The following is a 27,375-nucleotide window of genomic DNA, read 5'->3' as shown; positions in this document are numbered from 1 at the left end:
ATTTGGATAATTGCCAGAATGGTTATTAGTGGAAATGGTCGTCGCTGTCTGGCAATTGTTTCGCCAAAAGTGTTCGCGCTGAATCTGCTCGCCGGAACTTGTAATTGCTTTATCATCGAACAACCCGGCCATCCCGATGTGAACGATTCATTTTAAACTTTTATTCCATTCAATTACACAAAATCGTAGTTAATAACGAAAGTGAAGGTAAAAATGCTTTGACAATTATTTTTCATTAGGAAAAGGAGAAACATTCGCGTGATTAAAGTAACGTGAAAAGTATAATTATTGTTTGCAATATGAATATTTAGAAACAAACAGAACACCGCGTTTAAAGCGCACCGTGTTCGTCGTTCTACCATCGCTGTATTTCATATTGCATCATTTCAAAAGCGAGCCTTTGTCTTTTGAAACGCGGACGCTTCATTATCTGTGATCTGAAAAAATAAAAAACAAAAAAAAAAAGGACATAAAGCACATTGTACGATATTTGTACAACGTTCTCTGTCCTGAAAAATACTGTCGACGAAATGTTTGTCCCAAGAATTGAGATGAAATGCGGCTGTGTTTAACTAATTCCGAAAAAAGAGTAGCTTAACGAAAGATTCATTTTAAAGGTGACGCTAACGAGAGGGCGTACGTTGCGCTTAATTATTTGCTGAAATGCTAAACGATTGTTTACGGAAAAAATTGAATTTTAAATTGATAATAACAAGCTGATTATGTAATAACGTGGGCGTGTCATTAAAACTATAAATAATTGATCGTATGGAGGATAATTACTGGATTCACCTGATATTGATTTTGATTGCGTAATTGGCTTAATTAATAAATTATTATTTGCTGTTCGTTGTGAGCTGCAGGAAAGTTTAATTTATCTAAAATATTTCAAAATAGTCTAAATGATCTTTTTAGTCTAAATATTAATTAAAGTTTCAGTTAAAGCAAACAGGACACGTGTTAAATTTATCAACCAGTTATCAGATAATATTCAAGCGTTTTTATAAACGAGTATAAACTAGATTTTAAAACGATGTGTATACATTGTTATCATCTTCGAGGATAAAGGCAGTGTTCGCAGAAAAAACTCCGCGTTTATAAATTGCGATTTGTGCATTCAAAATGCGATAACGCGAATTGTACATTCGGTGATATACGCCCGTTAAGCCGAGCATTCTAAATTTCTCGTAATCTGCTGTTACAATCTGTTGTAGAAATCGCGTTTCCATCCATCAATCACGGTTGCGATTCTTTTCGTGTGACAAACTCCCTTATCCGATATGTACGTTTGATTAATTAAAATAATCCGAATCGTGCTTAAACGCAACTGTGTATTTAAATTTTAATTTTCTGACAACTCACACATAATCGGATATAACGTCTTGATTGACCCAGATTCCGCTGTTCAACGGTTAAATGATTTAAACGTTTCCTCAAAATATCACCCCTACCTTTAACACTTGGAAAAAAAATCTTTGTAATTTATGAATAATCATCGCTCTTCCACTTTGTTTACTTATTTCAAAGGTTTCATTTTTCATTCAGCTTCCTTTTAGCAAGGAAGCTTTATATAATAAAGCATCCCGATCCATTCGTTTTTAAAACAATCATCCCCTTTTCATCTCTTCACGTTAACCATCTCGTTGCTCCTCCCTCGACGCGTTTGTATCATAAATCAAAGAACGGTTTCCCTTCGATTTTTACGCCGCTGATGTTCTCATTGATGAAAAAACATCATTTTTAACGCGTTCAATCGGCTGGCTGTTTTCGTACATCTACTGATACGTCGGAAAATTAATGGTCTTATACTACTTGTTCTGTCAGACGTTCACTGCTGTATTTTTCTCTACTACTAATTTTCAGTTGTTTCTATAAAGTTTTTGTTATTCTTAATAACAAGTCCGTGGCTTCGGACTGAAGAAGAATTTCGAACTCTACACCTGTCACGATGCAAGATTGTTGTGAAACGATCGAGGTAATTCGCGAGGGAAAGAAGTGACTGGTTTTACGCTCGACAGGAGGACTTCCGGTCGCGTCGAAACGGAATAAAATCGCGAAAAGGGAAGGGTAAGTTATGCTCGAGGGGTGTACTGTGCTCGCGGGTGCCAGCATCGTAAAACTGGTCGCACGTTTTTTGAACGTTTCGTGTCGCCACGGTTTACGAATGCACACCGCGAAACTCGACAGGCGTGACGACACTTCCGGTCGCGGCAGAGGGGGATTTAATCGCGTCAACGCGGGAAAACAACGTTGTAAAGTTCGCGCCCAGGGAGACACGGAGCGTTACGATTTTTCCAGTGTGCTGGTTGAATTAGGATGGATGAACTCGCGAGAGAGAAATTTCTCATTTTTACCAGCTTAATTTTCGTTTCATTTTCATTCTCTCTCTTCTTTCATTTTCTTTTTCTTTTTTTTTCTTTTTTTGCAACGAATGACCACTGGCAGTGGTCGCTCGCGAAATTATTCCTGGTGAAAATATTCAATTTATATCAATTGCTTTTTTACTGCAAGCAAATGTATATTTATCACTTTTAATCTAAAAATGAAAGAAGATTTATGTTTCTAGAATTGCCTATTAATTTTGACCTTTTATTAAAATTATTTTGCTAAATTGAATTTGTAGGGCCGATCGTTAGTCCCCACGATAATCAATAATTTAACGTATGATTCCGAACCTTTAGTTTGACAGATTCATGTTCAAAAGGTTTCTTTCATTTTCCGTGTAAAAAGAGGGAAGTTTTAATTCATTTTTCCGAGGGATCGAAAATTAGTTAAGCGGCGAGCGAGTTAAAAGGGGCGGAACTTTGAAAGGGATGAAAATTGTTGGACTGACCTACATACAAACGACCGGTGTTCCCATTTTTTTTTCTTTTTTGACTATGAATAATTTCATTGTTTCAGGTGAACTCATTTAATTAATGGATCATTTTCCGGATTACAATTAATAATACAAAAATGATATGTAATGCTAAATATAATTAGACATGCATACGAATCGTTTTATTTTTTCCTAATTGCTCCAAAGAATGTAACGGTTAAAGTAGAGAAAATGAGGAAGATAATCAGTGAACTAATCACAGTGATTACCATCCTTCTGATTAAAAATGAATAAAAGGACAGTACGAAATAATTCTGGTTCCCAAATATATACCGAAGTATCAATGGAAATGTTGAAAGTAAAGGAAAAGTATCGATTTAGGGGTTTGAAGTACTAGTCGACCGATATTCAAACCGCGTTTCGGGTCCAACAGGAAATATGAAGAAGCGTTACACGTGTATCGACTGCGGTGCATCGCGTTCCGTTTCGTCTCGTCTTACCGGGATGGAAAGTAGGCCAACGTGTAGCAGTCTCCGTGTGCTCGAACCTCTCAAGAAAAGTGGAAATTCTCGGGCGAAGAGGAGAAGATGCTGTCAACGCGACAGAAAAAGACGTGGCTAACACGAAACGTCTTCGGGATCGCGATAAAAACAATTCTCTTGTAAATTTTCCTTCGATTCGATCAATAAGAAATTCATGAGGCTCTTGAAAAGTTTCAACTCGATAAATTTAATAACCGGATGAAAAAATGGAAAATTGTTAGCTTACAATTAGAAGTTAACTCGGGGCGAATAATTGAAAGGAGGTCGCTCTGTGAAAGGGTAGAAGGGACAGGAATTTAAAGCGAAATTATGTAAAGCGGACAGCAGGTGAAGGAAAGGGAGAAAGGTGAACGTCCACGGAAAGGGAAGCTTGCATTCGCGGTCTATTTCCGTGTCGTTTCGCGACTGCATCCCGGAAAAAAAGCGACGCAAGAGTGCGTCCGTAACGTCATCTTGAGATTAGTGGAGTCGCGGCAAGACGGCGGAAGGACGCGTTGACGAACCGTCAGCTAAACAGAGCACGAAAGAGCAACGAGAAGGCCTCGCCAGGCGTAAAAGACTTTACCACCAGTGTGCACCGTCTGTTTCGTCGAGGGAAAACAAGAAAAATATATATAAAATGTTGGGGAAAAAGAGAAAGAGGGAGCTTTGCCGGGGTTCAGGTTGGATGTAACGGTTTCTGCGACCTATTTCCGGCTGGCTGGCATGAATAAAGCTGTTTATTTTTCCCGCAGCTCCGGCGACAACGTCCCTTATTCTTTTTAAAATCCACAGGTACCAGAGCGTGGTACGCGAAAAACAGATGAAATATATCTACCCTTGTTCCCAGTGTGTTTGCGTTCCAATGAAATTGGTGCTTCGATTTGTTACAATTTTAACGATACTACAGATATTCGAGTATCCTTGAGTTTATCAAGTGACTATTGGTCAGGCCCCCTTTTTAAACAAGTGTTTCGCGACATATGGTTGCGATGAAATCATACAATCGTTTGTCGAATAGTGCTAACGTTATTGAAATAATTCTAAGTAATTTTAAACAATTACAGTAGCGCAATTATGGAGGATAGGGAAAAATCAGATGACTTCTTTATTGAAAATATATATTGTTGGATGTTTAAAATTCTTACCTGATCTCCTGAATCCACGTCGAGGTTGTTGTTGGCTTCTGATACCTCTGAAACATCCTCGATGTTCGAATCACCTATGGTACTGTTGTCGCTCACAACGAGGCCCAGCAGGCATATCTGAAACAATAAAAAAGACAACTACGTTAGCATAAATTAAAACTCCAATTTAATTTGGGAACTCTGGTATTTCAGAAATCTACAAATCACTCGGTCAATGTTCTATTTCAAATAAAAGTTCGGTCTTTTAAGGTGTTACTATTTTCGATAACTCGGCAATCATTTCCAAATTGCTCACGTTCTCCAGAAGAAACACTCCACGTATTCCGGTACTGTTTCGAGTCTCGTTGAAAAATATCGGCACACGTTTCAGCCCGGGGAAAGGCAATCGAGAAGTGGCACGACGTGGTTTTCCCGTTCGCCGTGTCGTCGAAATAAAGGAAAGTCCCTTCTGGAGAAGTACAATTTAATTGTAGCCGCGTTTCCGGCCGAAAACGGATACCCACTTTCTGGCATTACCGTGCAAGCCGGAACTTTTATAACAAGCCCGCACCGTGGTACGTCCGCTTTTCCACCGCACGTACACCTCGTTCCAGGAAATTTCCAGCCTCTCTTTCTCCAGCCAACGACCTGGACCGACCGGCTGATCCATATTTCACGACAGTTTCCGGTGTCGCCGGTTGCGTAATATATTCTTGTCGAAACAATCGCGATTCGTTCAATTTTACCCCCCCGAGAAATATCCGTTATGTCTAATTAATTACATTCCATTTGATCGATAAAGAACTATTTCCTTTCGACTGATAAATAATTGTGAACGTTGAAAATGATATATTCAATCAAAATTATTAATTCTTATCTTCTTCGTTTAATTAAATTTCATCGAATTTCTGGCACCCGTCACTGATTAAATCACCGCGTTTTAAATGACCTCATAGACGTTCCCTCGTCTAATTGAAACTTTCATGATTGATGGTATCTGGATTTCTGAAGGATCGTGAAAGTTAGAATGGTTAGATAGGTTAAATTAGGTGGCGTTACGTTTCACGTACAAGGATAGAAAGTCTATTAGATTTGTAATTTACTTTACTTCACAAGATTTCAAATAGGAATTTCTTTAACGATAATTAGATGCTACTTTGCAATAATTTTAACGTAACTGTATAATTACCACTGTGTGTAAAATCCTCTCGAAGTTTGGAACGATTCTTCTTATTTTTATAACTGTTAATCGCGCACTAATTGTAAAAATTGGTGAAACGTGAATATATTCGGTTTGGAAGGAGTCCGTCTAGTCGGCTTCCCGATCGTGTACTGACTCAACGAAGGCACAAGAACTAATAAACATACGATCGCGCTTCGGCACGCCTACCGCCGCCGCGCCGTTTGTTGATAATTCGAGCGTTTATACAAGGGGATTATCTATTTCTCGAGTTCGGGATTAACACCGGTTTCGCCGGTAGCCTAGTGGCCACGCACTGATCTTAATAAATCAACAAGATAATCGTATTCTCTTTTCTTTCGCATCCACGTGTAACAAATTTCAACAAAACACGTAGTCGTAGATTTTCTAACGACTTTTCGGAATGGCTAAAATACATTGTTGCTTTGTCCAGCGAAAAAATTCATAGGAGCAGCGTCAAATAAAACAGTCTACCGTCTGACGAGCTTTATTAGCGATAAATTTAGACGCTTGTGCCGCCCTGTAATTAAACGTTAACGCCAGACGTGTCGGCTAATCAGAAAATGAACTCGTACGGATTGGGATTAGCAGAGCGAAGCAAAGATACACCCAGCTTATGGATTTTACGATCATGACGTTGCGTTTACCGACTTGTTATTAGCAGACTTGATTAGATCCCGAACACCATTCAGATAGTTTGCTTCGTTAAAGTTTTTGAAAGATTACATTGCTCGCAGTCTTATTTATGACGATAAATCAAATAAAAAATAAAAACCGTAGAAAAAAATGAAAACTTATCGTTAGTTAATAAAAGTGGGACTTAAAAAATATAAATTTTATCGATATTATAGTTTTATTTTATAATAAATTCGAAAAGGTAATATAGGGGTTCATAAATCAATGAAAACTGAATTTTAATTTACAATTTTAATGAAAATATTGCATAAGGTTCTATGATTATTCATTACGGCTGAATGAGCTCGTTAGGGTTGCGTAAACGAGCTTCAACATTTACGCGTAATCGTACGACCTGATCATTAACAGGGCTGAACGAGGAAATTTCAAAATATTCGAGAGACCATAATTTCCTCTTGAAATTGATCAAGTCGTAATAGTTGGAAGGGGCTTCCTATTGAAACTGGAAAGTCATTATTCATCGAACCGATCATTGTGATTAGCCAATCGACCACCTAGCGCGTTTGCCGACCAACGTGTACGGTTTACCTTTGAAAAAAAAAGAGAAAATTATAGTGATCAGGCTGCTGAGATCGATTAGCCGATCACCGTTATTATCTTGATAGTAATACGTAAGTACTCTCCCTATCGTTCAATCGCGACGAAGCAGTCAAAGCACTTGAAAAGCTTCAATTATATAGTGGATATTAAATCGTATATCAGTCGTTGAATTTTGAAACAGCTATGACACATATTAAAAGCTCCTTTTAAGGGTTATTTATAGGAACGTCAATTACAGTCTAATTTAGGCTTTCATTATTTATAGAGTTGTTAAGAAATATTAAAAAAAAATATTTTATACATAATTTGAACGGTTTCAAAAAATGAACGTGTTACAAAAAAGAATTCTTTTTAATTAAAAATATAGGTAAATGTTCACTTTGCTGAATTCAAGTAAATAAAGAGAATTCCTCGTACCATCGAGATACGAGCGAGCAATTAATAGCAGTGACGGGTCATTAATCGAGTCAGGATCGATTCAATTACGAAGTTGCGTTTTTGATCGAACCATCTGAAGTTTCTTGGAACTCCGTGTCGATACGGCAATTCGGATCGTGTTGAGGCGATACTAATTGTAAGTTAATTACCAGAATTAATGTAGACCGGCGATGTTAATCGAGACACGGCACGCGACCCAATCAAGACGCTCAGATAAGAATTAAACGACATCGTAAGAGCGCCTCGTTAGTACATAATAAACTCGAATCTCATCATTCACAATTCAAAAATGTTACCTAATCATTTGAAACCGGCATCATTAGAAATCATCATATTTTAACCATCTTTAGGCAGGATCATTTTTTATAATCCTCTCAAAGAATATAAACCAGATTTATCTCATTAGTATAGAATATTTTTATCAGTGAAGAAGGATAAAAAATGATATTTGATTACGGTTACTTGTGCAAACAAGCAGCTTCACACGAAAGAAAGCCAGTAGTTTGGACAAAGAACACGGGACGCTACTTTGCGTTGCGGTGTGAATCAAATTCATTTTCTCCGCGTGAAAAAAATTAATATTATATCTTGGATGCACGTAACAACAGCCTCGCTAAAAGGTAGCTCGTGTAAGAAGATTAGATGTTCGACCTAATCTTGCTTCTGTGACGACTTTGAACAATGCTTCGTATTCGATCTACACGTTGCATCGCTTAAGATAACTTCTTTATTTATGATCACAGATGTAACAACAAAATTCCTGTTGACATTTCTCGACAATAATTCATATATTCTGATAGTATTTGACGAAAAATAAGAAAACAAACAAAAAAAAAAAAAATAGGTAATTTAGCTCTATATCTGTACTATCGCCTTTGATAAAAATTAAAAGCACTTATTCCTCTGAAAAGCCCTCGTTCGCAGGCTCGAAGCGTTTTGTATCGCGTGCAAGAACGCGCAATAAATCCGATCGGCGTTCTCGAACAGAGGCGTAAACGAAGAGGTTCACTTATCATTTTATTCCTCTGAATGACGCACACCTATCCTACGAACGAGTAGGTTGCCAATAATCAACGCTCTTTACCGAGCAGCGATGAATCAAACACAGCCGAGGTTCGAAGTCTAATGAAAAACGATCCATCGTCAGAAGGAGGAGGATTGATTTAATGCATCGAGTTGCTGGCGTTCGTGTTGAACCTCGACGGTGCACCATTGGTACGCGTGATTGCATAAAAGCGCACGAGCCTACTGATAAATGGTCGTGAGCTACTCAAGGAACCCATTTCCTACCGTACCGATTGTTTCGATCGATCTTGAAAAGCGATTCACCCTCGACTCTTACTAATTAACTGCTTCTTGAGTGCGGCAGGAAGAAATTTGCAAATGTCGGTCGTTGAGTTGAGGGAATTGTTTCCGTTTCACAATGGAAAATGTTAAAAGATGGATTTTGAGCCCAGAGCTCAGCACCGGATCAAGGAAAGATCTAAGAGGAGTTGTAGCCCTGGGTGACGTTTTAAGTCGCGATCAATAGTGTGGCAATTATCATTGAATATCAAAAACTCTTCCCCTCCTTATTTTCTTCACAAAGTGGAATTTAGATGTACGATACGACTGAATTAATTTATCTATCGCGTTTTTGGCACAATTCTAATACATTAACATTCGCTTTACTCCCAACAGTCATTAGGGAACAATAAAAACCTCGATTAAAATATAATCTTCGTACTTTTTCTTGAAACAAGCAATTAAAATTCGCTTGAATTTCTGGTTCGTTTTTATGACCAGCTGCGAATATAACAACGAGAAAATTCAGCACAAAAAAAAAACGCTGGCTCGAATTTTCCAAAGGTGTGTGACGAACCGTAAAAGAAATGGGGCTGTTTACTCGCCATCAGGGTGGTCGGATGGTGGTGAAGGTATTAGAAGGCGGTGTGTATGCTAAACTCGGTTCGATGTTCGTGCACACCGTAACCGCCCAATAGTTACGCGATAAAATCTCAACGCCCGTGGACCTCCCAGGGCAAAAGGTGTTTTTCTGCCGCTAAAATGGGGTTAAACTCGCTCACCTATCTGCCGTCATCTATAAACCTAAACACCTCCCGTTCTCTATCCCCATAAAATAAGATTGGACCGTTCGGAACAGCCTCTAACCAGCCTTCTATTCCATACGACTTTTTCTCTGGTTACCATTTCCGGTTCCTTCTCGAATCTGCCATCGAATTTTTCCAACCTTCAATTCTCTTTGAACGTTGAAGTAAAATTCAGCTGCTTAATTATTCATTCAGTTTCCTCTTATCAACAACTGAAACCCTTTCATTTAAAAATTACATATTTAACTTTAGGTTAAATATCGTTGATCCTGGGGCTGGATTCACCCAGATTCCGCTGTTAAAGGGTTAAGTAACTCGAAAGTAATACAAGTAACTTTTCAGAAGAGTTCACTTTCCCATCCATTTTCATCTCTCGAGTAAGTTATTAATTGTAATAACTACTTTGATAGGATTAAATTAGGAGAGCTCCTTAAATCAACGAAACAAACTTCGTCTTTTGATTAAATTCAACATTACAAAATTGAAGTGAACGACACTAAAGTGGAAGTAGTTTTTTATTTTCTCTTATAAGGTAACTCGAAAGGTGCAAGGATCATGATTATTCCACGACCCTTATCACTCTCATTTACCCTTATCTCGGTTCGCAGACTAAGCCAATTAAAGTGCCCTCTGAATTTTCCACTCGAACAAGCTGCTTCGCGTTGAATAATATATTCGAAAGGATAGCTGTCTATTTTCTGTCAAACTTTCCGACGTTACTTCGTCTGGATTCACCTGAATAGATAGATGCCTAACGTATCCACAATTTTATGCGACATTTAAACCAAGAATATAGAGATTTTTGAAAATACCGAGGCAGAAAAACTGTTAAATCGCGTTGTAATTCAATAATTTCTATGTTAAAGGTTATTTATTAAATTGAAACATTCAAATTTTATGTTTCATACGGAATATGGAGCGCGAAGAGCATATAACTTGGGAAACGACATCGATACATTGGGAATTTACGCGATGTGAAAATTTGCATCAGCCAGGTCAGTTTCTTTCGCTGCAGAGGCCACTTCCGGTCCCATGGGGTTACGCGAACGATCGGAAAAGTACGTCGAAACGGTTCGTGCAATATTGAAAGTAACGTTTATGGTGGCTTCATGGGAGAACCGATGGTAACGCGTTCGCGAAATGTCCCGGTCACGTGTACACGACGGTGTTGTGAAAATCCTTTAACATCGTGAAATGTTCCGTTTTACCAGCTGGATTTGGGTTTAAGTAAAAGGAACCTTCTCAAAAAATAAGGAATCATTTAGAAAAATACTTTTAACATTGTAGCAAGCATTTGGTAGTAAATTTTCTTTGCTTCTTATCATTGTCATCCGTTGTCTCATCGTCTTATTTTATAGAGGATGAAGGTTGCTGTACTACACAGCTGAATATATTCTTCTTATCTTTATTTCCATTTACGTAGATCCTTCTTACATTGTCTCATCCTCTTTAATCCCTTCCAGGGTTGTTCTGATTAAAATTAGTACTCTTGTACTCTTGTTAGTAATTATAGTTTCTTGTATTTTTTCCTATATTCAACTTATTTTCCCTTATCTTCAACCCTTTTTTCTTTCATTCACATCTCCTTAAACATCCTTCACCGTTAGTTCCCTTCAAAATCATCCCTCCGTTCATCTTGACCCTCTTCTCCTCCCTGAGATTCCATTTCCTGGTGGTTTCGCAAGTGCAGCCGCATTTTTCATCGCTGCAACTCGACAGCCGGTTATATCTGTCCGCTATTCTTCCAACCACCCCTCGGTGTACTGGTTTACGAAGAGGGGGTGGCGAGAAGCGTGGAAGAAAAGCGGTTCGTTTAATCACGTTGGCGTCGGTAAATTGAATTATCCCGAGGGGCGGGAGAAAGAGGAGAAGAAAAAAAAATGGACGAGGACCGAGTTTGCAGGGGGTGGGTTTATCGAGGAGGCAGCGCGGACCAGATCCGCTAATGATAGGTTATAATGGAGCTGCCTGCACCACTGGTTAACCTCGAAAATGGAATGCCGACGAATTTAAGTGGAACACCCTGGCATGGAATTAATTCTCAGGTAATCGGAAGTCAACCTCCGAGCCTCGGCTGCCATCAGATCGATCTTCGATGAAATAAGCGCAGCTCTCTTTCGTTCTTCCTCGTTTTCTTGTCCGTCTTCCGCTTCTATCTAGTTTACGACTAGTTTATGGATCGAAACCGAATTAGGTCCTTCGTTTGGCCGAATCAATTGAAGATTCCTCGGAGAATGGCGTGCATCGTGAATTTTTACAAATTTTCTTACCAAAAGAAATAAAAAAGTCTTATCGAATACCGTAACTATCGATTCAAAATACAGATTCAATTCTGAACCATTTAAAAACCGATTCCAGCATGGTCATTGTCGTAAATTTCACCGAGCTGGAGGAACGATTCTGTTGGTGGTCCGACCGTAAATTTTCTACCGGCGGTTTTTTGAAGGAAACCGTGAGAATCGAAACAAATCTTGCCCACCAATTAGGCGTTTGTCCAGTGGGATCCACGGGATGTTCGGTTCTTCTTCGTTCCTCGGATCTCCCACTTGGATTAGAAATTTATTAGAACCCTTGACGCGAGCGTGGGCGTCAACGTGGTTCTTTTACAATTTTCGGAAAGGCGTGGTACAGGGTCTTCTCGACTCGAGTGGACAGCACAAGGGGCAAAGAAAAACGGTCGAATTTATAACCTGCCCTTTTGTCACTTTTCCGTGTAACGGGGTGGGTTTACAACGTGCGTCGCACCGTAGGCGATCGTGTAATAGAATCTGATTTTACTTAACGACCCTTGTCCGAAGAACGCGCGAGCTCGTAACTCTAAGACGATTCTGTTCCTTAATGTGTGATAGAGAAAAATAATTTTCCATTTCTATAAAGAATTGGTGGAATTTCTACTGATCTATTTGTAGACGTAATCGTTGCATCTATATTTCTAGGACAGCAGGACATTCATTTAGGCCAGATATCTGGTTGCACGGCGAAGGAAAATCCCATCGGGATAGCACGAATCGACTTAAATACCAAGAGGTGTTAAGGCGCTTAAGTCATCAGGCTTTCGTCGAGCGATCAGGGCCGTATCCAAGAACGTTTTGTTCGAACCGGTGATCAGATAAGGTGGAACGATGAGCGCGGTATTGCTTTCAAATTGGTTTCCGATTCGAGCGTACGATAGTACCGACCCATGCCTCTCGCTTATACTCGCGCCACCCTATTCATCTACTCGACAGAGCTCACGTTATTAGAAGCTTGTCCGTTTTTCTACTCGTTCCACTTTTTCTCTCGCCGTCTATTTTTTATTTTTTTTAGTTTTTTTATTTCTTCCCGTGGTTCGTGCTACGATTCGGTTCATCGCGTCGCTCGATTAGGCCGACGATCGATCTTCGCGATCTGCCTGGCTCGTCGGCAATCACTCACCACCAGAGAGAACGTTACACCGTCGAAAGTGGGCTATCATCGCGAATTTTCTACCTCGACGACCTCGACCTCTTCACCCCATCCCAAACCTTCGCGTGATTTACCGCGCGCCCTCGAGGAATTCGTGTAAATGATCAAGGATTACGATTTCCCCGCGATTCGTCAATCGAGAACGCGATAGATGCAAATTTTCGGTGAATTTATAGGATTGCTGAATTTTTAACCCTTTCCTTGCTGGCTGATTGAAAATTGATAAATAATGCAATGAAAGGGTTAAAAATTAAGTAATGCCTTGGGTTTTTAATTCCCATTTCTCAGTATCAATAATCTAAGCTTACGAGATATCAATCAATATTAATGATTTCGTAAGGGAAATACTCAGATATCTATGATTTCCGAATGCTTGATCCCAACCATCAATGACAGCGTCATTCTATATTCTCCAATTCCGATAATCCCCGAATTATAAAATTTAATATCAATAATTCCTATAGAGTTCCACTGAAGATTGACAGTAAAAAGATTCTAAGGCATTACGACTGAATCAATGTTCTCAGATCATAAATTCTACCACCTCTTCCTGAAACTTTATTTTTGACTTTAATTACTCAATCCTAAAGTTCAACATTAATGTTCCTTCAATCATAAAACGAAATTGAGAATTCTACAGTCGTGAAGCATTGATGAACTCGAGGTAATAAGACATTATGAAAAGAACATTGTTTGCTTAATTGATATTATTATGTATAAGAACATGAAAAATGGTATTGTTTAGGAATGCAAGACACGACGAGCCACCTATGAATCAAGGAACTTCTTGAAATTGTTGATACTTTGATTAAGTCTCGGGCAAATTTCAAGAACACTTCCTGTAGATTGCTACTTTGTAGTTGCAACGAAACTTGTTGCATGCTGTTCACGAGAATGTCGAAGTTACGGAAGAAAATTAAGAACAAAGTTTTGATTAGTGTTTACAAGACTATTTCCGAAGATAAAGTAAAACAGACACACGTACGATTGGAGTATTTTCAATGAAACAACTTTGGCGCTTCAAAAGTATAGAGGAATATAATATAAGTTTCTGACAACTCAAACTATTTTTAAAAATTCTGCTCGACACTTTACCTATCGAAAGCCTATTAATAAGGCCGGTTCCTTTAAAAATTTTAGAACATCGATTTCATGAAGAAAGATTAACAGTATAATTTCTCAACCCAGTTATTCTCGCCACCCTTTTCATTGTTTCATTACTACACTATGGTATCGGTGTAAAATATCGATACCTTTGCAGCCGCAATCTCGAGGCTAACGAGCGTTTTAATTGTAACATGGGCTATGGAATCCTACGAAAAGCTTTCTGAAAGCAAATAGTCAACCAATTTTTTTATCGTAAAAGCTCGATAACGATCTACCAGTTACGTATCGCTGATACGTGCTGAGCAACGCGAAATAGGTATATTTCCTTTTTTAATCAATCAATTTGTAATAAAAGATTTTCTCATTTCCATGTTTCTAAGGACAGTAAATTTTTACAATTTTCTTCACTAAAACTTCGTTCCGGTGCGCAGTTAAACGGGTCCCGTTTATTTTTTCGAGCGTCGAAACGCCGTGAAATCGAGGGAAAAGGAAAGAAAGGCATTGTGTTGCACGCACGTAACAATGACTACTTGACAGCAGAAAAGATTCGAGAAGTTTCGCAGCTGCAGTCGTTCGTTGGCCGTTCTTCTCTTGGCTTTCGCCTTTTCATTCGTGCGGTAAGTTTCCGCGTAAGATCTCGAGAGGGTCTGCCATCCGACAGAATGAGAAAGAGAGAGAGAGAGCCGATGTTGCCTCGTCGAAAGTCTTAACGATCCCCCGAGATTCCGGACTTTACCTTCAGGGATCCTCCTCCGTAGGTGGTTCTCCCGCGCGAAACTAACAGAAGTGCCGCGTCCGAACTTTTTCCTTTTTCTTTCCCTCCCTCGCAGCTGTTTATTTTACGGTCTGTCCTAGACGCTGATACCGCGAAAATTACGGAAATCACGATTCAGCGATATGTAAAGTGTAAGTCCGATAAGTTACCACGGAGATTTGAAAGAGAAACGCTGTAATGGATTTTTAAGTTTCAATTTACAAAAATTTGGTTTTCAATTGAAACTGTTGTAGGAAATAAATTTAATTAATTAAACCCCAAATCCCCAGCAGTACGTTCCTGGATTTGATAGAAATTCGAAAGCGTAACCCGGCGTTTTGGGAAGCAAAAAAATTCTGGAAAAGACTATCGAACGATCGGCAAACTGATTGGTATTGTGTACATTGGCTTATTGGCATCGATCGACAATCCCCCTCAGACCGTAGACACCAAACAGTGTTTATCAGTTTACTGGTCTGCGGAAGTGTACCAACGCGGCATGAGGTGTTCAACCAGCCTGTGCGTGTATTGCATATTTGCAGCTAATCCGATCGATATGGAAGGGATTATTCAATTTCAATTCCTGTTTAGCGGCCAGTCCACATGGTTACGTCGCGTTTCACAAATTTCACACCTTGTCAAAAACTGCAACTCTCTGCTTTACATCGTTACAATAATTGATCATACTAATGTGATTGTACTAATCCTATTTTTGTAAACCGACGTTAAGAAATTTATCTAACAGACACAGAAGACGTGGCAAACATTTAGAGGCGAGAAAGCGTCCGCTAATTATATTCGGCTTTAACGCGGGGGATGGTTACGAGCCGAGAAGTGAACTTATTAAAATGCTGTCCGCGCACGCTGCCATGAAGCACAATAACATTTGTTCGTTATACACGGAAGAAAACAAATTGAAGCCAGTCGCGCGACCGTTTTTAACTTTTAATTGGATCGCACGGACTCTAGTTCAGCCGGTAAACACGCCTCGGACCCGTCTAATTAATTCGTAATCTCATTCGAAGCAGATTCTCTCGGCCAAATAAAAAAGAATGTTTGTCCGTTTTCGAAGATTAATCGACATTTTGTTCCCATTAACGCTATCGATATCCTTTTAGGAATTACACATAGGTCATCAATAATCCACGTGGCACAGAACGTGTGAAAGAATCACGTGTACGACGATCTCCCGTTGAATATCAGGAATTTCCTTTGAAGTTTCATCGAACAAGCTCGAGGAATTCGCAGAAAGACGCGAGGAATAAAAAAAGAAGAACGATGCGAAAAATTCTGTTCGATAGGTTTATCGCGATGCTATGCCGAGCTGTTCGAGGCAGCACCGTTTGAAGCGATGCCAAGGATAATAAGATTTGCCGCGGTCGACGATTCGCGATGACTTCTCGCGTTTTCATCGAGTTTCGACCTATTTCGGGGGAACAAGGTCCCCGTTTGCAGTTTCGTGCACACGAACCATTGATAACATGGTTAAAAATAAAAGTCCCGTCAAAGGCGAATGTATCGTTGGAGTGAAAAGCCACGAAAGGTATCGTGGAACTCGATGCTTTCCAATTCACGTGATCGCGTTTCTTTCATACTGTACTTTCTTCGCGTCCTCGATACTTCAATCAAACTTTGCTTTCTTCCATGTAAATCATTATTAACGCGATAAGCTTCAACGAATTTTGAAGACGACCCACGTAAATTTAATCTCGATACATTTTTAACTTTTTAATTAATTGGTATAAAAGATTAATGATTATGATCCATCAACTGCTACAGTAGATACAGGTTTGATTTTCAGCGCGACAGAGTTGTTTGTAATTAATACTCGTGCTCGATATCACGGTATCTCTGATGTTCCCTGCCGCAGAATTTGCAACATCAACCCCTTCCGATGCAAGTTCCCGACGAACAATTAGCTTCCTCAAATAGAATCTTCGTTCATGCGTTGAATGTCCTGGTATTTACTCTCTGGCTTTAACAGTCGAATTTGTCGTGGTCCAATGTAAAATCTCCACGAACCAGTAATTTCTTTCAAGCATTAAAGTCAAGAATACACAAGGAAATTCGATGATGTTAGCATATGCGATTCTATAACGAGAATCGGAACGGGAACAGTTGGTAATCGCGAGAAAATAAACGCGTTTAATTGTCGTGTATTGAATATGTGGATCTGGTAAAATCGACGATGCTGCACGAACGTGTAAGCGCTAATTAGGCCGGCGCGCGGCGCGACGATAAATTAAGGTAATTAAACGGTAATAACTATCGCGCGATAACTGGCCATTAGGTATGCATGGTTTGTCATCGAATTGGCTAATATCTAGGTATAATGATCATTCCGGTTACTGTTATAGCGTGTCTTCGGTGGCGACTCGCGTCTCGCAAACGGTGCTAAAATCGAAACGTCGCAAGTTACGCTCCATAAACTATAACATAGATTCCTAACTTTCTATTACTGCCGTTTCCTCTATCCAGTTGAGATTTTCTGTCGAAGGAAACTACGACTGTAAAATTTTTATTCCTTAATCCGTTTACTATGGCAACGTAAAAATCGTGTTGATATCATTTTTTAAACAATCTCGTATCAATGAACCATTTCAATTCGCTATCGCGATGATAAGATAAGATATCGATAGGATGCGGCAGATCATTGCTGGGCAATGCAGAAAACTCACGTCGCTCGGCATTTACCTGATTGCTCGAATTGGCTGATATTATACCCGCGGCGAATTCGGTATTACTTCGATACACCATCCTCGTGCCCCTCGTTTCCCTCCAGCTACGTGCGGAGACGGTATCGATACGGTGTATCGATATCAGCCGGATGGAAACGCGACGGGAATTCCGTATATTTTCGGTCGATTCCTTAAAAATTATATTCGGCCCAATTTAGCAGAATTGCCGTCTCCTTGGACGGTGCAACGGTGCACCAGCTGCAGCTCTGTGTACGTATCTACACGGATACGTATTCGAGCTGCGATCCTGGAGATTCCAGTAGTTCCCCTGTTTCCTCTCCCCGTGTTATAGGATTCTCTTCCACGGAGAATCCCATTTCGCGAGATGATCAACGAAATTTCGTCGCCAGCCTCCGGGGGCACTTCTGAACGAACGAATAAACGGGGACGCGTTAATTTGCCCGTCCATCTGCCATGATAAATCGAGGATTTTGATTTTTTTTTTTTTTTCGTCAATTTGGAGAAAATTTCATTTAGGAAATGAATGTTACCAGTGTAATAAAATGTTGTAATTACATTGCTCTGAGAAACAGAATCCAGCAGTAATTTTCATTTATTTGACAAACAATCGTATTACTGCAATTTCGCGTCAAAACTTAGCATTGCCGGTGCATGCCCAGTAATTCCGGCGTCCAATTAGTCCTGGACGCGATCCATCGAATTTATCATCGCGTGGATGCGTGCCACGGCAGGTAGCAGAGCAAATAACGGCCAATTACATAGATCGATTGGTCCAATATCCGCGGTGAATCACGATCGAAGGTTTAAAGACGCATTACCCGTCGCACGAGGAACACTGCTTTCCGATCAGATCCAGCTTCGGTAGGTATCTCCTTCGCTCGTGCGTCCACGTAGAAACGTATGCGAAGGCTTAAGGTTACATTATCGCGAGACCAGATGCGCGGTGATATATCGAGCATGTATTCCGGACAGATTGTCGACGTCGATGCTCCTCGCACGCGGTTGATTAACGCGAGATCAAGCCTGTCGTCCGCAGGCTTCCATCTCGGATTAATATCAAATTCCCTGGCCACACCGCGGCCAAGGGGAAATCGATCGGATGCTGGCTTCGATGGTTCGCATTTTATGTAGAATATCAACTTTGAAAAACATAAAATCTGAACGGAAAGGAGAGAGAATCTCCTTTCTGACCTATAGTTGCATTCATAGACTCGTGGGAGATTCGTAGGTGTTACTTGTGAACTCTGCGGCAAGTGTAAGCACACATACGAAGATAAGAGTAGAGTAAACCTGGGGACTTGGTTAGTTCCGTAAGAGCTCCCTAAGGCATCCCATGGATGGTACGTACTGCTCTAGACTCTAGTACTAACTCCTAGATTACGTCTCTTTTTTCCATGCCATTTACCCTGATTTATTCTTCTCGGATCACTGATCTGATATTACTTTAGAGAACGTCTTAGGTCCAATCTAGTCTAAACATGGTCCTAGTAGACACGTCGATAATGATACTTAGGAAACCTGTGTGTTAGACTTTGGAACGGTGCAAGTTAGGTTGGAAGTCCTATATGTAGAGACATATAGAGTTACTCTAGTACGTTTAACTCTTTAACCCTCAGACGATAGACCATGAAGAGAGTACCATTTTCAATTTTTCATTTTCTAAACTTTACACTGTTCCTTCAAAAATTATTCTTCCAATACTGACGATTGTTAAGAGCAAAAGATTCATCGAAGGTACATAGTTTCTCATACATACTAGAGACACATAGTACATAGCTTCGTGTACGTGTGACTAGAATGCACGTTTCTGTAGACGACAGAAGGGAACATAACCGTGGGACCGCGTACATCATCCAAGAAACTGGAATAGGAAGGCAATGCTCCCGGTTATTCGCGCGCCTATTCGACTCGAACGCTAGATGTTCCATATTTTTATCGATTTCGTGTAAATCCAGCGAAACAATGACGGGATGATCGTAAAAACGCTGGGCATCGTTGCTATGACGTTTGTTGTGCACGATGAAAACGTGTGCTTTCGCGATAGATCGTTCACGTAAAAAGCATCATCTGACCCGATTTCTCTTCTCTTTTCCATTAAACTGTCCTTTGTTTTTATTTTATTTTTTTTTCATATTCATATACAAGATCGTTACATCGATCGAGAGTTCATAAATACACTCGCTTCTCGTAATCCACTAGTGTCGACAGTGCTGGTCGCCAGCCAAAATTTGCAAACTTTCCCGGGAAAGCCTGGATTATTTGATTGCCGTTTGTTTAAAAATTTCGTTGTTCTTCAAAACATATTTAAACGAATCGAAAGGGATTTCTTAACCCTACGAGTAAATAATATCCACCACCTACGCAAATGATTTTCAATTCGCTCCCTTGGCTGTCATTCTGTTTTGGTAGTGTTGGATCGAGCATAGGGGCATATTGTTGCACCTGCAGCTGCTGAAGCCCGTACGCTACTCGAATTTCCCCGATGGGGAGGCCGTCGCGGCGTCTAACCTTCAGGACTACCATGAAAAGCTGCTCGCGATCCTTGAACCCTCCTCGATTTACTCCCCTTTCCTTGCAATTGAATTCGCACGGGTCCGATTTCCTGGCCACGATTCGCGGCTCCTTTCAGACTCGACAAAGGCCAAAGGATTCCTTTCGAAGCGGTCGAGCGAGGATAGACGCCAAGGCTGATGGATGCCTTGTGCGTGCGTCGGAATATCACCGCTGGATTTTATGGGGATCGTGTGGCAGGGGAAACGGTGTTGATGTCGATGACAGGGATTAAAGGATATCTCAGTGAAGCGTTTACAAAAATTACACCGAGTTGATTGGAAAGGGTCCCAAACAGAGTTAGGTTTAGGTTTATTTATGTCAGGTTATTTCTGTAGTTATGTTATATTTATTAGTATTAATAGAGAGATTCTATTATCCATAGAATTAATATCTACTTATAAAACGGAATCGTTAATGGGTTAATAATTAAGAAGCTTCGTTTTCAGCTTCGTTAATTTTAGGGTAATTTTACTTCGAAACACGGAGAACATCGAAATGAATTTCAAAGTAAAATATAGACGTATTGATTGTTAAACGAATTATTACGTGATTGCTTAATTCGATTCGAACGCCATTAACAAGGAAAAACCTCACGATCGTTGCCGGTTAATCGAATTCGACGCTGCAATCAATTTCGTTCTGTTTCAACCGGCGAACCGACACGTTTTACAAACGTGTAATTATACCATCGATAAACTGTCCATCAGACGAAATTAAGCGCTATTATCCTGGGGCGGTTCGAATCGGGGCTAAAACAACAGGGAGGAAAAAAGGAAGAAAGCTCTTTTAACCGAATTTTCGTCGCAATTCTTTCTGGTTTTCTATTTTTTCTCGGTGAAGATTTCTGAAAGAATGGCTACACTTTTTTAAAACGCGTCAACGTCGACACACCGACCTGAAAAATGCACCTGACCGGTGACAGGTCGGCTAAAAACGAGATCGAGTGTAATCGAAAACGTTCAGAGTCCGACGAACCGAGAACGAGCCGTTCGAGCGTCCTTTGCGATTATCCGCGAAAACTCGTGCACACGACACGCTGACACGTGCCACATGCAAATCGTTTGAAACGAAAATAACGGAGAGGGGTGTCCCTCGAAAACGGGAAGAGGATGCAATTTTCATGGACATGTAATAGGCCCGCTTCCGTCTGTTCAATTTTATGCATTCCCGCGCCGCATATGTTAATCGATCGATCGATCGATCGATCGGCTATCGCGTTCGATATTTTGCCCCGGAACGAAAGCGTTCGTCATCTGGCGCCAACTTCCGCGCGTCGACGATTTGTAGATGGAAATTCGAGCCGCGGAACGAATTCCAAATTTTATTTCTTTTTTTTTCCATATGAATCAATAGCGAATTCAATATTCCGAATTCGTTTTGAAATAATCGAGGAAAATTTCAAACGATTTGATGTGTTTCATAGCATGACTTTATTTTTGATAAATTATTAAGGGAAATTGAAACCTTTGATACCTTTGGAGGTGTATATTTAACGAGCTAAATCAGAACTAATTATTAGAAATTGTTGGTACCAACGTGTTGTTAATTAAATTACGCTAATTAGAATTTGATAAAACGTCATTAAATATGAACAGAACGCATTTAATAGAATATTCCATAGAGACAACGTAATCAGTAATAGATAATCAAATAATCCCGAAAGGGAAACCGGGCTAAGCACTTGCCGTGATTAGACAAGATAGCGATCTTGATTTATCCTTCGCCATCTATCCCTCCACTTCGGCTTCAGGCTACTTCGGCAATTAGTACCAGGTAAAAGACTGTAATTGTCTTTGCAAAATTTTCGCATATTTCATTAAGAAAATAATCTTCAAAAGATTTAACAATTTTAAAATCGTCAAGAAGACTAAAATTTTGAAATTCTGACGTCTTAAAATTCCTTAATATTCAATATAAAAATAAGTTGGGGATAAATAAAGGATCGTGATACGTGTACCACAGGTTTGAGGGAAAAAAAAAGATATCAGTCTTTTGGGCGATCAATGTCGGTACACGTGTATGTATCAGTAGAAAATTGAAGGTAAATTGAGAAACGACGATGATGCTTGCACAGTACACACTTCTTGATCTCGAAAAACGAGGTTGATAGAGTTTCACGACGCAAGAAAATTTGGATCCGGCTGGATATAAAGAAGATAGGGAAGCGGATACGCGACGGGGATAGAAAGGCTTTTGGAAATGAGGGCGTTTGAATGCCACCCTGAAAACGGGTTATCTCGTTATCTTTAGGGGTTTGTTTCACAACCTTTTCCCTCGCTTTTGCCTGTCCTCCACGGGGGATATACGGTGGTTGTACGGTCGAAAAAGTGTATTAGTTCTCTGCCTCTGTCTTGTACTTTTACGGGCCGACCTCTCAACCCGAGTGGATTCCAAGAAATTTTTCAGTCTGCTTTCTATTATTTCGGAGAGTGTTTTCTTTTTTTTTTCTTAGATCAAATTTAGTCATTTCTGAAATTTCTCTCAGAAAAATCTACATAACTATGCGAGTGTAAAATCTCAACCTAACTGAAATAACAGATACACGTTCAATTAATAAATAGCTAAGAATCGTGAGTGTTCGGCTGGTGTCTCGAGGATTTATTCGAGCCGGCTCTTCCGTCCGTGCGCTCGAAAAATAAATTAAACAGAATTTTCGGGAAAAGAAGTTTCGAACGCGGACTCTTTGAACGCGAGAGATATTGTCGGAAGAGAAACGTGTCTTTCTCGGATAAAATGTACGAGCAGAGAAAAAAAATTGAGCGAGTTTCTTGTCGGTGATAAATTCGCTTCTCGTTCGTTTCGCATTCTATGGGAACGAACGAAAGTTACTCGTATCAATCGTTCGCATTAAATGTTCCGAGTCCATCGATAAATTCCGACATCCTTAGACTCGTGACACGAAACGTTCGTACCGTTTTCTGCTTCGATCGATGGCAAGCCCTTTTTTAACCCTGGGCCAATCGTGACTCAAACTTACAAAGTGTATGCAAGGATGTTAATCTATATAATTTTTAAAGGAACAGCGTAAAATTTAGAACAGAAAAATGACAGGAAATACAAAATTAAATTAAAATTGTGACTCCAAAGGTTCGAAGGACCTTATATCTTTTTCGTGTGCGAATTAACTGGCGCCAGGATGCTTGTCCCTGGGCCAGACCTGGCAAGAGGAACTGCCGAATTTACATTCGACCCTTCTCCTTCCTGGAAATGGCCATTGAGAAGCAATGAGAGGAAAGAAGAAAGGAGACAAGCAAGAAATATCCAGCGATATTAAAAAAGAAGCCTTCTAATGATACGGTGTTGCCACGCGGATGGCTAATAAAGAAAGGTTTTATTATCCTCACGGTATACTCTCGTCACTGTTATTATCCAGTCAAAGTAATTTAATATCTTCATTTTCTTACCCTTTAATAGGTGTAAGGTTATTGATAAAAGAAAGATCGATGCAACCTTGTTACACTTAATATTATAATACTTTGCGACTATTATTATGCAACAGGATTAATTTAACACCTGCTCCTTTTTTTTCAATTTATAATCATGGCTTACCTTATACAGATTTATGGGACAATGTTATTTAATAATAATTAATTAATCGTACAACGGCTTTCGCTCGTTTCATTTCCACAATTCGCGTGAAGCATTTTTCTTTTGAAATTTGAAATTTTCTTTAAATTGTGGTGATTGAAGTTGTCAGAGGAAAATCTTGTTACTATTAGGAAAATTCCTAAACGATTTTTCCGATAATCGAGAGATCTTTGTGGTAGCTTGTACGCTGGAAACGACAGTGAAACGTTCGCGAATCGTATGACGGAAGCGAGGACGGAAGTTGATCGACGGGAAATAGGCTTCGTGAAAGATTGCATTCCGCGTGTGAAATTCGGAGATCTCGCGATGACACGTGTCAGAGGTTGCTCGTGAAACGACGCGGCGTTTGTCGTGATCGGGGAATGGGATTTGAGTAGCATTTATTGAAATTTGTCAATGTTCGAGATCGAACAAGTCGATCGTGATCAAATTCGACCTCTTTAAAGTGGTTTTATCGTGTTCTAGAAGGAGATCCAACGATATGAACCAGTGGAGTGACGTTTGGTACTAATGGTTGGACAATGAACTGAATGGAGGTCCTTTTTTGCGAATTTAAAAAGAAGAATTAGTTTCTTAACCGTAGAACTGTTGAAGAGAGGAAGGCTCATCGAATCCACAAGTTCAATAATTAACTTTATCTTTAAATCTGAAGCTATCAATAGAAATCCGTGATAATCCGATTTCGGCATTCGAGAGGTTTACCATACACTCGTTGGCAATTTAGCTTCCCCGTTAAGTTCAGTTTATCGTCAGACAGACGGGAAAGTATCGGTAAATGTCGTTTCTTTCTCAGGTAGCCAATTGGCTGCGATCCAGGTCGCTTTATCCGTTTTCTTCATCTACGTAATTATATCAAGTTACGTAAGATACACGTATTCTCTGAGCGAGGCGTTGATGAACCGCTCAACATTTCACGTGAAAATCCTTCCAACTTCTCGTTGAACTTTTCCCAGGATATTCGAATAAAGTTTTCGAGTAAATTAACTTTATTACCTTTACCCTCGAAATAATATAAAAAAATAGAGAATATTTTAATAAACATAATCTAATCAAATTCAATTAAATCTTTGAAGTTTGATCAATTTTTTGCGTTGATTAAGTAGTAAAAAGTATAATATTTATTCCTTCGAAAAGCAATCTCCAGTATTCGCTAAATCCGCATTCATAGTGGTACGGGAATCATTTCGGTAGACTTTCAATCAAGTTCGCCAGCACGCGCATCCCCACGAGCATAATCTCAAGCTAAACGACGCTTTTGCAAGCTCGCATTAGAACCGAAACCCTATCTCACGTATTTATCGAATCTCCGTTCGCGCCTAAAGCAATCAGATTCTGTCGTAAACAGTGTTCGATCAGATTTTAATTTTCTCCTCGTTCCATTTCTTCCTGGAAAATATCCTTTCATCTACCTCGGTACGATTCGTTGAAATCACGTTTTCTTTTCAATGAAAATCATTCTCGTTTAGTATTATGGCCCATCTCACATAGCACTTCGCAGTCGCGGGTAACAGCGCTCGAACTGTTAAACGAGGCGGGTAGAAAATGTCTTAATTGCTACACAGGAAGTCGGAAACTCGGCTCCAGTCGAGAAATCGTGATACACTGGGAAATTCGTTTGGCCCGGCTGGGCATTAATTTTCAGAAACAGAAAGCCAGCCGGTTTTCTCGGTTCTCCTTCCGGCGTGTTTCTGGCTACGCACCATGCACAACGCCCAACGAGATAAGAAGTTGGCGAATTATTCAAAGTTAACGTCAACATAAATGCAGCAACTTTCGAGCGTTATTGCGAACTACCGGTGAAGAAGTGGCCGACGCCCGTTCGAGAATCGCCGGAACTCATCGGGAAAATTATTATGAAATAGAGGCGGCAGTTCGCTAGGGAACATGAATTCTGTGGAGGAGGAAAGTTCGAGGACTGTTCAACGAGTTTGCAGTTGATAATTGTCCGGAATCGAAAAAACAACGTTCAGGAAATTGTTAGGAAAAATGCTGTTGCTTAACGATTTTGTTTTTCCGATTGTTTGGTAAAATTTGTATTGATGGAGAAACTTTGAATTAAGTCTGAACGTTTCAAGTCTGAAGTACCAAGAAACTGGTCCACGATTCGTCATCACGGCGTGAATTTGAGCGAAATTTGAAAGAACCGAATGAACGATGAAAGGGGTTGAAATGCTCGATGTTGGCGGAGGAGGTTTCTCTGTGGTCGAGAATGCATCGTCGCGAACAGCGAAGCCAACGAAGCGTCAAATCCCGAGAACAGGTCGGATTCTCTTGCACGCATCCGGCAAAACCGTATCGTTAATGCTGGCCAGCCCATCTGTATTAAGAAAGAACCTGGCAATAAATCTGGGAACAGTTGCATCGTGCATCATTTGCTTCTTGTTCGTTGCTCCTTTCTTCGTCACTTTTCTTCTACTATTGGTTGGAATCAGCGATGCAACCATAACTGCCCGATAGGAGAGACAAAAAATATTTTTTCAAACCCCGAAAAATATTTTCTAATTTCTGAATAAGAGGTTAATTGACCCTGTTGAATCCTCCTCCCCTAATTACGTTATTAGCTGGAACTGTCCTAATGGGGTTTGAGTTAAAATACTTGAGAAAAATAATTCATCATGAGACTCGTTTACCTGAGGGAAAGTAATAAGAGGGAAAATAATTTAGGGAATTTTCTCGGTCGCGTGCCGTTGGCAGTGGTTCAATATGACGTTCGCGACATAAATCATCGTGGAGTACATCTGAGTCCTCGAAGAGAGAGAAACAGTGAAATGGGCTGTGTTTTAACCGAACGAATAACCAGCGATGTTGCTTGGTCGTTATAGTCTGCTAGCTCGCAGCTCGTTTGCGAAAATGCTCGGAAACTCTCCAGACGAATAATCATTTTTTTTTCTTCCGTACCTCGATCCTTCTTCTTCCTTTCCTCTCCCTCTTCATCCTCCCACGTTTTCTCATTTTTTCCCCGCTGTTTTCTTTTCCGAAAAGAAAAACGACTGCCTTTCGTGGTCGCAGCGGCTCGATCCGTTCGCCGGAACATCGCAGAGTCATTTTGTCGGTATAAAAGGGAAATTCTCCGCGAAGCTCCGGGGTTATTCATTTAATGCACGAGGAGAAGGTTTTCGCGTTCGAGGGCATTCGAAAGTAGAAGGGTGGTCGGTGGTCGTTTGTTCGGGAACACGCCGCGTTGCTGGAAACTTTCGCGGCAGAGCACGGGACCGGTAATGGGGTAAAGCGGAACCACTTTTCCCTCTTTTCCCTCTTTTCCTCTTCGACCGATGAGAAAAGAAATATCTGAAATTCATCCCCCGTTTACGAGAACGTCTCCCGTTTCTGATCCACTTTTTCTTTCCCTCGTTTTCCAACTCTTCAACGTTAAAAATCAACAAGAGGTATTCCTTATATTCTCAGAAGAGCTACTTAGTTTGCTCCGTTTCCTTCTTACTTGGGCTAGACGTTAATTATCTCAAAGTCAGTGGGTCAGTTAGGATTTTATTCCTTTAGGTATATTTCTTTTTCTAAATAACACATTGTTCGTTGCACAGCAGGAGAGCCATCAGATTTCGGCGATAAAAAGTTTTACACGGCTCGCGGGACGATTAGGTCAGGATCCGGTTGGAAAACCGCGAAGACTATTAAGCGGAGGCGATTTACCGGCCCAATCAGAAAATCCATCACACGGCTCGAGGATTATAATATAATTTTGATCCATCGGGTAGATAATATCGACGGGAAGTTGCTCCGCGGATCACTCGATATTTCTTGCACGTGAACCCTCCGCTTCCATCCCCGAATTTATATCGTG

At 40.2% G+C, this 27,375-nt stretch overlaps 1 protein-coding gene across 3 annotated transcripts in view; it reads right to left on the bottom strand.

Annotated features, from left to right (window-relative positions):
- LOC114873639 (protein madd-4) overlaps nucleotides 1-27,375 on the bottom strand; it is a 138,700-nt gene that overhangs the window by 61,067 nt on the left and 50,258 nt on the right. For all 3 annotated transcript variants that reach the window (XM_029182186.2, XM_029182188.2, XM_029182187.2), the window contains exon 2: nucleotides 4,488-4,604. In XM_029182186.2, coding sequence (XP_029038019.2) covers nucleotides 4,488-4,604 — 117 coding nt within the window. The remainder of the gene's footprint in view (nucleotides 1-4,487; nucleotides 4,605-27,375) is intronic.

This window comes from Osmia bicornis, chromosome 13 (genome assembly GCF_907164935.1).
Source record: "Osmia bicornis bicornis chromosome 13, iOsmBic2.1, whole genome shotgun sequence".
Lineage (NCBI taxonomy): Eukaryota > Metazoa > Arthropoda > Insecta > Hymenoptera > Megachilidae > Osmia > Osmia bicornis.
This window is presented reverse-complemented; position numbering and strand designations above follow the sequence as displayed.